Here is a 15993-nt window from a genome sequence, read left to right as displayed (position 1 = left end):
CTGTCCTTTATCCTCTGCTTCAGTGTTCTATTTTGTTTCACCCCAACCGTCCCCACCCCTTGTTTTCCTTCTGCCCTGTTACTTTTGTATCAATGCTTTTCCTTGCAGTTACACCTTATTCACAGTGAACTCAGTAACATAGCGAGCTTCGAGGTGGAGGCCATTATCAATCCTACCAGTGCTGACATTGAGCTAAAAGATGACCTAGGTAAATAAAATGTGATTTTGCAGGTAACGATGGCTGAAGGTATTATGGAATTTAAATTGTGTATCAGATTCTGGGAATTAATTATGATGATTTTATTCACTTTCACTAATATTTTTTCAGTGTTGACAGTGACATTTCCATAATTCACTCCAGTTCACCGTTACCTATTCTAATGGGTGGGGCACACCATGCTTTGAAAAATCCTTCCCATTGTCCAAAGCAAAGTACCTCAAAACATTTACATGCGTAGTTTCAAAGTGCACATTTAATAGAAAGTGCTATTATGAATCCTGAAGGCCTTGGCTCCCCCATGGGGTAATGGCTTTTATGTACTGATAATCTAAGAAAGAGCTCAAATATAAATTTTGTTAACAATTTATTTATGTTTTGGAAAAAAGAAGTGAGTAAAATGTTGTGCAAACCACTTTTAAATGGGCAAATCCAATACTAAAAATTTTTTTTTCTAAATATATTAGGCATAATGACAAAGTAACAAACAAAAATACAATAATTCCAAACAAACTAGTTTTGGTTACTGCCCTATGTATCCAGAGCTCTGCTTGCCTCTTCTTTGACTAGAATAAGAATTGGTTAAAAAAGAGACTTTGCTTATCATGGGAACTAGGATTTTTGAAGGATGGTTTATAAGATTTCAAAAATGAAACTTTGTGTAATGTGTTGATGGTTAATTGGAGCAGAGGAAGCAGATTCAGACCTAGGGACCAGTGTTGGGGCTGAAACAGTTTGAAGACTTTACTCTTTTTAAACTCAGAAACGCTAAGTTTTCAATCTGAAATGTCTGATTTGCTTACTCTATGCAAATTCAAACAGGTGTTGCTGTTTGCAGGAGTCGTCTCTGAAAGACTGCTAGTAATCCAGTCTGTCAGTTCTCTTTCCAGAATGGTTGATGTTCTGTATGTTTATTTGCCTGTTGTAGTTACAAGTTGTGCAGGCTGACATTGCAACAATTGACAGTGATGTTATCGTTCACCCTACGAACTCTGACTTCTACACTGGTGGGGATGTAGGTAATGAAAACTTCTGTGCAGTGAGTGCATGCCAGTGGCAAATGCTGTTCTGCTTGGCTCTCCAGATTGACACTTGCCGCTTCCAGCAATAACAAATTTGGAGAATCTGTCAAAATGAATTTCCTTTCTCCTTTTGTGTGCATCAAAGTTGTCAGTGAACGGAAATAAATCTCTATCTGCAGGGAGCCTAGATTTCAGTGAAAGTTGGCATATTAAAAGATCAACAAGAAGTGATTTGGGGCAACGTTAACCTAATGGTTGTTAGCCATTGTGTCAAATTTGAAATGCCTCAATTAAATTAACCTTGTTGATCATTGTAGCTACATTTCTTTTTCCATGATTGTATCGCTGGAAGGATGAATAGACCCACAGATTGAATTTTAAAAACTGATGTACATATTAATTTTCAATTCATGCACCATAAAAAGACTAATTATTATTATTTCCACTGAGATTCCAGGCCCCCAGAAGAAGCCCAGATAACATCTTTACTCCAAACACACAGCCAGTGTGATTTGTAGCAGGCATAATAGCTAATAGTGATGATGCACAGCAACCGTGCCAAGACAAAGTGTAAATTAGGTTCAAAATTTACTGCTGCAGCGGATCAATTTTTGTTCATTAAAATTAAATATTCAAATTGGAAAATAAAACTACTTGAACCTCTTCATTTCTGTTCATATTTATAATGGATCAAATACAAACCATGACAAAGTATTTCCACCCCCACTTTAGAAGGGAATCCTTTTTAAGTCAGTTTGACAATTGTACTTTCCAAGTCAGTTGATTTTTATTCTGAGTTTGCTGGTTTGCTGCCAACTTGTATAATGACAGTTTTATGTTGTGTGCATTCCTTGGAACTGCTTACATTGAGTATTATCAGAACTGTGGCTGACCTTGTGATTGTGGTATTCCCATAAAAATCTTGGTAGGGATTTTACAGGACATTGAGCCAGAACAAATGATACTCAGCAATGTACCTGAAAAGTTAAGGCTTGGAAGTCCCGGTATAACCATCAGAGTACCTTTTTTTTTGCCCTTCACAGTCGTACAGGGAGCAGAGGTGTAGGATTGATCAAAATAAAGGTGTGATGTACTTCAACTACATTGCATTAGTACTGAGGGAGGTAGAAACTGAATACAATAAATACTGTTATTTATTGGATGGAGTTGAACTTTGGAAATTCCTTGTGACTGCATTTGCTGCAGTAAGTGGTAAATATTCAGTAATGCTCATGACCTAATTTGTAGATAACAGAGCAGAATTCACACGATGAGTCTTTATGTTGTGGTTGATTCATCCTATACTGTGCTATACTGTGTTGTAGCTGCTGATGTGTGAGGATAACTAGTGATGACATCTAAAATGTTGATAATGAAGATGGTCAATGATTTTTGTATTGAGGATGACTTTTGCTTCCCAAGTAACTGATTCCCTGCCAGCTGTGGATTAGGTTGAGTTCCTTCTAAATGAAAGAATTATTGGGGTAACAGAATACTGATATCATCATAAGTAGTTCTTCTCCTGACCATATGATACATGGAAAGTCAATGATGTAGCAGATAAAGATGTTTGAACCCATTTCTAGTCCTGTTCAGGTATAGGTGATAGGAGATTCATAAGAATAACTTCAGATCACTTCTTTCTCTCAGATATATTGTCTGCTCTCCTCCGTGATCAATGTCTATTTGGCATTCTCCTCACAGTTCCAAAGAAAATCACAGAAAGTTAACATGTAAGACATTTATAGGCATGATCTTGAAATGCTTGGAACTTCAGTATCCATCATTTTTAAGTACTTGGAATATAAAGTTTGCACTCGGTGGTAGATCACAATGTCGTAATTTCTAAATCCACAATTACAAAGAGAGGGAACTGTTTGGTCAGCAGTCAGTCAACCTCCAGAGAGTTCAATAGAAGCAAGTGGATAATGAGCCTGGCTTCCAAAACCCCACAGTTGATATGGCAGAATCACAGATGCTTATATAATTTGTGGTACATAAAGCAGAAATGAAATTCCTGATCCATTTGACAAATATGCTCAATAAATGTAATCATATTGCAAAACTCTGTTTATAATTTTGCTTTTGCAATTTCTTGCAGACAAGCAATTAACATCCAACTTCTGAGCACCCCTGACGTACTCCTAAATATAATGAGCCCCAAACAAACACTTAATTTAAAAATTAAATTTCCTGGTTTTTCAGTATTTGGCTTTATTAATCTTAAAAATGCAGTTATTCTGAATAATTTTTAAAAAATTCAGATAGCAGGCTTGCCTTTTTGCTTCTGGACTGTATAATATCGGGTGCTCAGAGGGTTGCATCTGGTGAAAATGGGTGTGTAGCTGTGCTTTGTTACTTGTGATGACTCTATAGACAATGAACATTGCATTGAATGGAAAAAGTTTGAATTACAGTAGCAAATGTATTCTGTATTAAAACTTGCTGAGATGAAGATAATGTACCATCAATAAAGGATCACTTACTGATGGTTTGTCACCTTCACCTCAGCAATCTCATTGGATCATGTTGCAAGCTGAAAAACCAAAATTGAAGTGCAGTTCAAAAGCTGAGCCTAATCTTGCAGCTAAAGATTTTAAATTTTAAAAATGTATTCTATATTTTCAAATTTATTGAGATATTTTATACTAATCTAAAATTTTGAGGATTTTGACAAGTCAATTGAAGAGAGCCAAAAAACAAACCGCTGCAAAAACTCAGCAGTCAAGACCTCTCTAGTGGGAAATGGGCAGTCAACATTTCAGAATCATCTTTAATCTTTTTCGATCTTTTTATTAGTTTCAGCATCATATACATTACAGAAAAATAGATACAGAGAAATTGGGATTACATTATTGAAAAAATAGTTTATACAAATACAACCTCAGATGACACATACTTCATGAGCCTCCCAAAATCTCAAAAAGTACAACTCTAATATAGGAAAATATAAGGTAAAAATAGAAAAAATATCATAAAAAAAGAGAAAAAAGTGAAAAAAAAATCCCCCAAAAAAGAAAAAAAAATCTAAACCAACTAAAAGAAAACTGAACTAACAAAAAGGAAAAGAATGGGCTAGTATGATATCTCAGATAAGACCAGTAGTGTCGTTAACTCCACTCCTCTCTCCGTATATAGAATAACGAAGTAGAATTGGAAAGGGTCAAATTACATCATATGAAAGTATTGAATAAATGGTCTCCAAATCTCTTCAAATTTAATAGAAGGATCGTAAATGACGCTATTAATATTTTCTAAATTTAAACAAGACATAGTTTGTGAAAACCATTGAAATGTAGTAGGAAGATTAATCTCTTTCCAGTTTGGATCTTCTAGCCATTAGTGTAACAAAAGCAATTATCCGACAAGCTGAGGGAGTCAGATGATGTTGTTCTATCATTGGTAAACCAAAGATAGCAGTAATTGGATGGGGTTGTAAGTCAATATTCAAAACAGTTGAAATAATATCAAAGATATTGTCCCAGTATTTCTTCAGCAAAGGGCATGAACAAAACATATGAGTTAACAAAGCTGTCTCAGAATGACATCTGTCACATACAGGATTTATGTGAGAGTAATAGCGAGCTAATTTATCCTTGGACATATGAGCTCTGTGTACTACTTTAAACTGTATCAACACATGTTTAGCACATATAGAAGAAGAATTAACTAATTGAAGAATTTTTTGCCTTTTCTCTATAGGTAAAATAAGCTTAATTTCCCTTTCCCAGTCGTTCTTGATTGAATTCGATACATCTGGATTTATTTTCATAATCATAGTATAAATAATTGCTATTGAACCTTTCTGAAAAGGATTTAAATCTAAAATTCTTTCCATTATATCCAATGAGTATGAAATCGGAAAGGTAGTAGAGCAGTATTTTAAAAGTTTCTAATCTGCAAGTATCTAAAGAAATGGGATCTAGGTAAATTATATTTATTAGATAATTGTTCAAAAGACATGAAACAATTATCCAATAATAAATCAGAAAAACATATTATACCTTTAGTTTTCCAGACTAGTTAGGCTTGATCCAAAAAAGAGGGTTGAAAAAGAAAAGTAAGTAGAATAGGGCTTGCTAAAATAAATTGATTCAATCCAAAAAATTTTCAAAATTGAAACCACTTTCGAAGAATATATTTAACTATTGGGTTATCCATATGATTGTTCACTTTCAGAATCAGAACCAGGTTTAATATCACTGACATATGTCCTGGAATTTATTGTTTTACAACAGCAGTACAGCGCAATATATTAAAAAAACTGTAAATTACAATAAGAAATATATATACATATATATTGTACATAAAAAGTGAGCAAAAAAAAAGTGTGGTAGCATTCGTGGGTTTGTTCATTGTCCATTTAGAAATCTGATGGTGGAGGGGAAGAAGCTGTTCCTAAAGAGTTGAGAGTGTGTCTTCTAACTCCTGTATCTCCTTCCTGATGATTGCAGTAAGAAATGGGCATGTCCTGGTGAATGACGCCCTTTTGAGGCATTGCCTTCTGAAGATGTCCTCGATGCTGCGGAGGATTGTGCCATTGATGGAACTGGCTGAGTTGACAACTGTCATCAAAGTTGCTGGTGAACGCAGCAGGGGAAGGGTCTCGGCCCGAAACATCAACTGTACCTCTTCCTAGAGATGCTGCCTGGCCTGTTGCATTCACCAGCAACTTTGATGTGTGTTGCTTGAATTTCCAGCATCTGCAGAATTCCTCGTGTTGACAACCGTCATCATCTTTTAACCATCATGAGCATTGGTGTCCCCATACCAGATGGTGATAAAGCCAGTCGGAAAGCTTTCCACAGTACTAATGTAGAAATTTGCTAGAGTCCTTGGTTACAAACCAAATCTCAGACTCTTAATGAATTATAGCCGCTGACATGTCCTCTTCATAACTGCATCGATATGTTGGACCCAGTCCTTTCCCTCTACACATCTGCCTGACACGCTGAGTTCCATCAGCAGTTTGTATTTTGGCTCCAGGTTCCAGCATCTGCCATCTCTTGAGTCTAAATTTGAGAGGCACCTCTTTGAATTTGGAGAGAGAAGTATCATGATGAAAGAGTATGGAACTTAAAAGTTGGCAAATATATTTATTTTATTGAGATACAGCACAGAATATGCCCTCCGGCCCTTCAAGCCACACCACCCAGCAATCCCCAGTTTAATCCTAGCCTAATCACGGGACAATTTACAATGACTAACTAATCTACTGGTACGTCTTTGGACTATGGGAAGAAACTGGAGCATCTGGAGGAAACCCATGTGGTCACGGGGAGAACATGCAAACGCCGTATAGGTTGTAGGCAGGAATTGTCCCCGGGTGGCTGGTACTGTAAAGTGTTATGCTAACCTCTACGCTATTGTGCTACCCCAAATATTATGAACAACTGAGTTGTCATGCTGGGTTTTGATGAGCTTTGACCTGTTCTTAGGTTCCTTATTCATAATGTTTTATTTTTGTACTTGTATATTTTGTTAAGTTGTCTTCCAGTAAGGAAAATTTACACAATTTCTTTTGTATCCTGGCTCTGGGATATTGAATTTATCTGACTATTCCACTCAGTATTTGAATCACCATTCAACATATAGTTTGTCTATGAGCTGCTGCATATCTAGAAAAAAACATGATTTTCCCCCCTTGTTTCCACAATAGCACTAGTTTAAAGAAATAACTAACGTGCAAGGTTGACACTTTGTAGCTACATGACATTCTGATTGGTAATCATCTACCAATAAAGGTCTTGTTCACTGGGGTAGTTCAAACAATTTTCAGGCCATTGTTGTAGTTGGATAGCATGCATCTTATTTTTAAACACAAGAGATTCTGCAGATGCAGTAAGTCCAGAGCAACAGACACAAAATACTGGAGGAACTCAGCAGGTCAGGCAGCATCTATTGAAATGAATAAATGGTCGAGGCCCTTCTTCGGGACTGGAAAGGAAGGAGGAAGACGTTAGAATAAAAAGGTGGGGAGAGAAGAAGGAGGACTAGCTAGAAGGTGATGAGTGAAGCCAAGGGCTGGAGAAGAAGGAACCTGATAGGAGTGGAGAGGAGAATGGACAATGGGTGAAAGGGAAGGAGGAGGGGAACCAGGGAGAAGTGGTAGTCAGGCGAGGAGAAGTGGTAAGAGGCCAGAATGGGGAAGGGTAAAAGAGGGAAAAGGGAAAGGAAAAAATTTACCCAAAGGAGAAATCAATGTTCATGCCATCAGGTTGGAGGCTACCTAGATGGAATATGGGGTGTTGCTCCTCCACTGTGAGAGTGGTCTGATCATGGCAAAGGAGGAGGCCATGGACCAACATGTTAGAATGGGAATGGGGACAGGAATTAAAATGGTTGGCCACTGGCCAATTCCCCTTATGGCAGATGTCCAAAGCTGTTCCCACGCTCCACCATCACACTTCTCCATCTGGTAGAACTGGATCTTATTCTCAACAGTTTCTTCTTCAGCTCTTCCCACTTCCTCCAAGCTCAAGGGTGTCCATGGGCCCCAGCCACGTCTGCCTTTTCATTGGAAGTGTAGAATAGTCATGAATTAGTACAGAGTTTTTGTTTACTAGATTCGCTATTTAAATGTAGATTATCAAATTTCAAAGTAAATTTATTATCAAAGCACATATATGCCACTATATATAACCCTGAGACTCATTTTCTTGCAGGCATTCTCAATAAATCCAATAACCATCCTAGAATCAGTGAAAGACTGGACAGCCAGTGTGTAAAGGACAACAAATTGTGCTAATACATAAACAAAAATTAATAATAATAAACAAATAAACAATAAATACCAAGAGCATGAGATGAAGAAAGTGAATAGGTCTGGAAACTGGGCTGAAAGTGAGTCCATTGGTTCTGAGAACAGTTTAGTGATGGGGCAAGTGAAGCTGAGTGATTATCCCATTTGGTTATCAGGCTCTGGGTCAAGACCCTGATGGCTGAGGGGTAACGACTCTTGCTGACCCTGGTGGTGTGAGTCCTGAGGCTCCTGTACCACCTTCTTGATGGCAGCAGTTAGAAAAGAGTGTGATCTGGGTGGTGGGGGTCCCTGATGATGGATGTTGCTTTCCTGTGATGGTCTGAGGTGTTTCCACTACTTTTTGCAGGAGTTCCCATTGAAGTGTATTGGTGTTTCCGTACCAGTTTGTGATGCAGCTGGTCAGTATGCTCTGCACCACACTCTGGACTTCAGGCATGCTAGGAGCCACACTCACGTCCTCATCTACGTCAACGGAGCTGGAGTGGCGTGTGTATCGAGCTTCAAATTCCTTGGTGTCTACATTTCCGAGGATCTCACCTGGTCCCTGAACTCCCCCATCCTGATCAAAAAGGCGCAATAGTGCCTTTATTTCCTGCAGAGCATCAAGAAAGCTCACCTCTATCCCAGGATACTGACGGACTTTTACCGCTGTACCATTGAGAGCATACTCACCAACTGCATCTCAGTGTGGTATGGCAATTGTCCCGTATCGGACTGCAAAGCACTCCAGCGTGTGATGAAAACTGCCCAGCGGATTATCGGCACCCAATTGCCCACCATTGAGAACATCTACCATAAACGCTACCTGGGCAGGGCGAAAAGCATTATCAAGGATGCACCTCACCCTAACCATGGACTTTTTACTCTCCTCGCATCCGGTTGGCGCTGTAGGAGCCTCCAGTCCCGCACCAGCAGGCACAGGAAGAGCTTCTTCCCTGAGGCTGTGACCCTGCTGAACCTCACATCACAGCGCTAAGCAGTATTGCACCCATATTGTACTGTCTCAGTACTTTTATATTTGTGTGCTGTAGCACTTACTTTTTATTCGCGGTTATTTTGTAAATAACACTATTCTTTGCATTTCTGGTTAGATGCTAACTGCATTTCATTGGCTTTGTATCTGTACTCGGCGCAATGACAATAAAGTTGAATCTAATCTAATCTTTAGAAGTTTGTCAGAGCTTTGGACATCATGCCGAATCTTTGCAACCTTCTAAGGAAGCAGGTGCTGCCGTGCTTCCTTTGTAATGGCACTTACGTGCTGGACCCAGGACAGGTCCTCTGAAATGATATCTCCAAAGAATTTAACGTTGTTGCACACGGTTTTAAAAAAAAAAGATAAAGCTAACTAAGTGCATCTATCCTGCAGTCCTTGTGGATCGCGCAGTTGATTGACATGCAGTTGCTTAAAATAAATTGAGTTTGTGCTGAATGATCCATCTAATCAGCCCTTCAGAATTTGAAATTCTGGTACATTACTGTGGTACCATAAAGGAAGCTTTATATCTAATCCATGCTGTACTCAGTTTGGCAATACTTGGTACCAGCATTACAAATGTAATGAATAGATGTACCTCATTGCTGTTTCTTATTTGTGAGTAACTGTCAGGTTGATTTGTGATTCTTTTTTTAAAAAAGAAAGAATATTAGATAAATTTCAGTTTTCATTAGAGCATACAACTGGCTCTGCTGATTGGATGCCTTTTCTAGCATCCAGTCATCTGATTATCCTTTCAGTGGAGAGGAAAATCATCCACTTATAATGGATAGCAGGCCCTGAATGCCTGCTACGTTAACTGTAATCCACTGTGCATTTTTGTAGGTTGATCCTATGCAGGTGCAACACATCAGTAACACCCGAAATGAGAATTTCAGCAGATTATGTTGATGGAAACAGTCTTCCGTATGAAGTGGCATCTCATACAACTTTGATCAGAATTTTCAGCTTGCAATAAATCTATCTTTTGCTATATTTCCTTGAGGATGATAGATTATTTTATAGAGGTTCTTATTTTCAGAACAATTCAAATTCAGCTAAGGTGAAATGGCTAGAAATAAATTTGGTGACTTATGAATTATAAATTGATAGGAATTAGAATTAATATTAAAGGGATACAATTCTATCAGTTCATATGAAAAGTAAATCTATATTATATTAATCTGTAAAATATAGATCTTGAGGAACTTTATTGTGTACAATTTTTACTTAAATATTGAATGTCAACTGTAAGAAATAGTCAGTCACTCAGAACAAATTTTTGTTTGATATTTTTAAAGGATATACAGAGCTGTCATTTAATTACAGATGAGCAGTTAAAGGATCTCAATTGACCTGAAAACAGCTCTTTAGAAAATATGCTAATACATACTAAAATTTTTTATACATGTTGCACAAGTTCTTCAGTGTATGGTGTTTAATACCATGACATCTGGTAGAGTATATTCGTGTCTGTTTAATTTGTACAAAATATCTCCTCCCCCTGCCAGATAAATTCACATCAGATTTCTCAAAGGGTCTTACAAACTTACAAATTTTAGTGCTTTTCTTTTCAAATTATTATAACCTTCACAGTGTAAGGCAATATGATATATCACCTGCTGTTTTTTGCTCCACTACCACTGTTTTGAATTTTAACTTCAATATTTAGGAAACGCTTTGGAGAAGAAAGGTGGCAAGGAATTTATAGAAGCTGTTAACGAGGTGCGCAAGAAGAATGGTCCCTTGGATACAGCAGGAGGTACATTTCACTTGTTTCATTTTATAGAATCACTAAGACATGCAGAATAGAAACAAGGTCTTTGATTTACCCTATAAATGTTAGACTAAGAAGCATCTTTCTATACTAATCCCTTTTGGTAATAATTGGCTTGCACAATTTTTCAAGTGCTGATCTACAGGGCCTTGTAAAAGTATTCAGCCCCCAACCTTTTGTTCACAAAAATGAGTATAACAACCAGGGATTTTGATCAATTTAAATGAGAACTTTCATTTGTGAATCACATGCTCCCTTTTTCAGAGCCCAAAAAGCAGGGAAAATTGTAAAGCATGAAAAACTAAAAGTTCATAAACTGCAATGTCAACAGTTCAAAAGTATCCATGCTCCTTTGATCAGGACTTAGTTGAATCATGTCTCGTGGCTATTACAACCAGTATTCTTTGTGGATCACAATGTGATGGAGCAAGATTTGCCCATTCTTCCTTGCAAAATTGCTTAAGCTGTGCCAGGTTAGTTGGAGAGCAGCAGTGGACAGCAATCTTGCGGTCTTGCCAGAGATGTTCAATCAGGTTAAGGTCAGGAATCTGACTGGGCCACTAAGGGTAATCAATTTTCTTCATTTGAAACCACTCCATGGTTGCTCTGGCAGTGTGTTTTGGGTTGTTGTCCTGCTGAACATCAAACTTTTTCCTGGTTTAAGCTTTCTGGCAGAGGCTAGCAGGTTTTTATCCAGGATCTCTCTATATTTAGCAGCATTCCTCTTCCCATCAATCCTGGATATATTTCCTATCCCTGCTGCTAAAAAAAATCATCATAACATGAGGTTACCTCCATACTTTACAGTAGAGATGGTGTTACTTGGCTGATTCACAGTATTAGATTTACACCACACGTACCTATTGGTGTAAGGCTAAGAAGTTCCATTTTAGTCTCATCCGACCATAAGACCTTCTTCCATATCTTGTAAGAGATGCTTTGCAAAGTCTTTATGGGCAACAATATACTTTTTATTTAGCCAGGGCTTCTTCCTTTCTACTCTACCATTAATACCCTTTTTGTACAAGGCCTTAGAGATTGTGGAGCCGTGAACTTCATCTCCAGTTGCAACCACTGACTTCTGCAGCTCACTCAGAGTGACTGTTGGCGTCACAGTAGACTCTGCTACAAGTGCCATTGTACTCTGGTGACTAAGCTTAGTGGGGTTGCATGACCTAGGCAGTATGTCTGTGGGTTCATATCTTTTTCACAATGGACTGCACTGAGCTCCTAGGTATGTCCAATGCCTTTGAGAATTGTATCCTTACCTAGATTTGTGCTTCTGTGTTATCATTCCCCTGACTTGTCTTGAATGCTCTTTTGTCTTCATTTTGGTTTGGTCTGTGGAAACTCTACCATACTGTTGGACCTTACAGAGAGAGGGGGTATTTATTCTTTGAATTCATAGAAAATAAGTGATCCTCCAATTTACTACATCAACAAATTGGGTGAGTTTGTAAGGTAATTACGCCTGAGAAAAGTTAGCATAGCAATTACAAAGGGGGTGAATACTTATTCAGCCTCACAGTCTTGGTTTCTAATTTTAGTAAACTCTTCTTTTAATATGACATGATCCACAATGTTTTGTAGATTAGCTCAAAAAATCCTACTTCAATATATCTTAAATTTAGAAAATGAGACAGTAAAATGTGAAAATAATTGAGGCTGTCAAATACATTGTAGATGCTCCTTAAAATGCATCCCAGGTTCCGTTGTTGCTGTGTCTGAATAGATTCTTCCACGTACTGTACGTATATCCTCTAAACCCCTTACATAAACCTTTGCCGCTTTCTTTGCCCCTCATAATTTGGTTTACTTCTAGCTGGAACCCCTCAGCACCCTCACGACATTTCCTCGTGGTGACATTATGTAGGTCTCTTACCCAAGTGGAAGCCTGCATCTTTGGAAATGGACCTCAGTGAGAGTGACAGTTGGTGCCTGTGAACCCACTCACCACTGTGAATCACTGTCTGTAGAACTGTGTAGAGGACCCCAGTAAGAGTCATTGTCCATCAGATTGTATAATGCTAACTGTACAAATGACACAAAGAAATAGAATATTTTATATATTAAAGGTAAAATGTATATTGTGTAGTAACACACTGTATATAAAGGCTGCATCATTGCGATCTGGTATGATTAAGACGTAAATCTTTTCATCTGTAACAGGTTTCTGAGTTAAAATACTGAACAAAATGTTACAATATCAGATGATTAAAATGCAAGTTTCTAGGTCCTGATGATGCGTCTTGGTCCAAAACGTCGACTTTTTATTCATTTCCATAGTCCCTAACATGCTGAGTTCCTCCAGCATTTTATGTTGAATCAGGATAAACTTAAATTTTTATGCATTACTCTTACTGAGAAAACCATTGGAAATGCAATGCTTTGCTTAAAAAGGTATATGTGAGACGGGAACAGTATACAAAGTCATCAGCTTCTGTGAAAAGCTCATCATTAACTCACATTTTTGTTCCAATTCTCATTTTGCTCTTTTTGAAATGCTTAAAATAGCATAAAAGCCAGAAGAGTTTATTTCCTAGTTTGCTGTCTTTCAGAATACTTGATAATTGGGCTTCTTGGTAGTGTCACTTTCAGACACCATGGATCACCTGCAGAAAATGCTTCTAAGAAATTGTCTTTGCAAAAGTTGAAATCTAACTCAGTGGTGCTTTGTAGATAGATTATTTCAGGGCTATCATTCCCTTTGCCCCGACCAGAAAATCCATGTCAATGGACTGATGTTATGTAATTATTTTCACTTTGAGCTTTGTTGCCTATTGAGTTCTGAGAATGCAAAATTGACAAATGGGCATCAGGTCAAAATAACAAATCACTCAGTGTCTCAATTCCCCCTTTATTTTCATCCTCCATACTTTCTCACATAGTCAGGAGTTTTAAACTTGGTAATATTTTGCTCTTGCCTCTGTAATACAACATCATTTGCACCACTTTCACTGCTGCCTTCTAGAAATAGTTAATTCAAAAACTAAGTGTTAAGTCAGGACCTACTACTGTTTGACGGCCACCTGTATCGCCACGGTTGGTCTCTGCAAATTTTATTTTGCTAGGTCTGGGAAAGTTACCTTGATCTTATTTCTACTGACTAGTAAAAAGAATATTAAGATCTGAATTAAAACTGCATTGTGTTTCTTTTTGCTAGCTGTGCTCAGTTCAGGCCATGGTCTGCCAGCCAAATTTGTTATCCATTGCAATAGTCCTGGCTGGGGATCAGACAAATGTGAGGAGCTCCTGGAGAAAACAGTGAAGAACTGTCTGGCTTTAGCAGATGAAAAGAAGCTGAAGTCTATTGCCTTCCCTTCAATTGGCAGTGGCAGGTATGGACATTCTTTATCCTATGGAATGCAAAATTTTCTTGCTTTTAAAACAAACTAACCTTCCCTTGACCTCCTGCATCTCTATTCATCCTTGCAATTTGTGCATCCTCCACTTCTGTACATTTAATATAATGATTATTGTTACAGGCCCAGGTCGTAAATATTCAGGGAGACAGATTTGAAAATTTGATTCTAGCAGTGCAAAATATAGAGATGCATGTGTTTCTGGACACACATTTTGTTAGTTCGATGCTTTGAATCAGGAGCTTGAGTTAATATACTGAATTTCAGCATGTTGTTCAGAAGAGTATGGTAGTGTGTGGTTAAGTTACTGGACTAAGCAACCAATAAATCTGGAATTTGTAAAAAAAAAATTGAATAGTAGTGGCCATAAAATTCTCAAAAAATACAAGTACAAATTGCCAAAAAATACAAATAAAAATCCATCTGGTTCATTAAGGTCCTACAAGGGAGTCAGTCATTTTTACGTGGCTGAGCCTATGGATCATTCATCTGTAAGGTTAATGACAAATGGCTGATTTGCTGATGATATCTACTACCAGCAAATGAATGAACGTGATAGCAGAATGCTGGTTGCTCCTGTAGCCTATGTGGAGACCATCAGCAGACAAATTATCAGTGGTTTGAACGACAAAGCATTATTTCTGTTTCCTTGCGTACCAGTTCATAGTTGTGCAGTGCTAACTACTTGTTCATTCCTCAACAGAAATGGGTTTCCCAAGCAGAGTGCTGCCCAGCTGATCCTGAAAGCCATTTCCAGCTACTTCGTATCTACAATGTCATCCTCAATCAAAACGGTCTACTTCGTTCTTTTTGATAGTGAAAGTATAGGGATATACGTCCAGGAAATGGCTAAACTGGATGCTAATTAAAGATGTAAACTCACCGAAAGGGTCCGTCAACATTGTGACGCAGAACACTTTTTTTTGTAAGTTACTAAAGCAACACAGGGCAGGCAATTCAAAGGAATCTTTAATTAGCATCTGGTTCTTAATTTTACAATGGCACTGACATTTGGCTTGAAAATGGATATGCACTGCTGTCAGAAAGTCACTAGAATTCATTGTAATTTAGTATATATTTTGTAGTTTTTAATTTGCATCAGAAAAAAGGAAAAGAAAGGATTGCTTGTAGTCTGATGTTGCCAGTCTGAATATTTTTAATTCTTTACTGGGAGAGATGGGAGATACATTTTGTAACTCTGTTGTGGTACATTGATGAGCACCAAGATAACTCTTTGAAATCATAATGGTGCTATAAAACTGTATTTTGTTTACATTACATCTAATCACCACAAACGGTTGTCAAGAGTTATGATAAAATGGAGTTTGTCATTTGTTTATTAAATGGTTGGACTGTGGTGGCACATCCTTCTTTTATATAAATGTTGTGTTCTTTCATTCTGTTTCAAATCAGTTTGGGTTACTATGCAAACAAGAAATACTGTGGTTTGGAACAGGAGCAGTCAATAGCCATGTACACACCTTTTATAAATGTTATTAGAAAGTATTCCCTCTTGACTTGTTAACTAGGAACTATTGGGGGCACAAAATTCTTGATGCCAATTACATAGTGGTTAACAGTTAATTGATACCTGTGACAGATACTTACACTAGTCACCAACAGAAGAATGTATGTGCAATTTCCAGGGATAAGTTTTTCCTTTTCAATAGTATGTATGTCAGTTAACTGACATTCAGTGAACTCCCACCTTCTTTTCTTCACCAAATTATCTCCAACCTATGACAAATTCCAAGTAATCGCTCCACATCATCAGCCCATTTGGGCTCTATCAAGCACTTGTAGATATCAGCAGTTTTCATTGATCGTCACACAAAAACAATAAAAACAAAAAAAAAGCAAGGTGAACATCTCTGAT

At 37.7% G+C, this 15993-nt stretch overlaps 1 protein-coding gene across 3 annotated transcripts in view; it reads left to right on the top strand.

The window, feature by feature from the left end:
* Positions 1–15501, top strand: part of LOC134349261 (core histone macro-H2A.1) — a 44589-nt gene extending 29088 nt beyond the window's left edge. The window contains exons 6-9 of one of the 3 annotated variants that reach the window (XM_063053309.1): positions 109–208; positions 10651–10740; positions 13919–14093; positions 14821–15501. In XM_063053309.1, coding sequence (XP_062909379.1) covers positions 109–208; positions 10651–10740; positions 13919–14093; positions 14821–14986 — 531 coding nt within the window. In that variant the 3' untranslated portion in view covers positions 14987–15501. Of the gene's footprint in view, positions 1–108; positions 209–1145; positions 1237–10650; positions 10741–13918; positions 14094–14820 lie in introns of all 3 variants that reach the window. The other 2 variants (XM_063053310.1, XM_063053308.1) reach the window with 2 other exon arrangements.
* The last annotated feature ends 492 nt before the right edge of the window (positions 15502–15993 follow it).

Source organism: Mobula hypostoma, chromosome 7 (genome assembly GCF_963921235.1).
Source record: "Mobula hypostoma chromosome 7, sMobHyp1.1, whole genome shotgun sequence".
NCBI lineage: Eukaryota > Metazoa > Chordata > Chondrichthyes > Myliobatiformes > Myliobatidae > Mobula > Mobula hypostoma.
The sequence above is the reverse complement of the archived record's forward strand: the minus strand, read 5'-3'. Positions and strand labels throughout refer to the sequence as shown.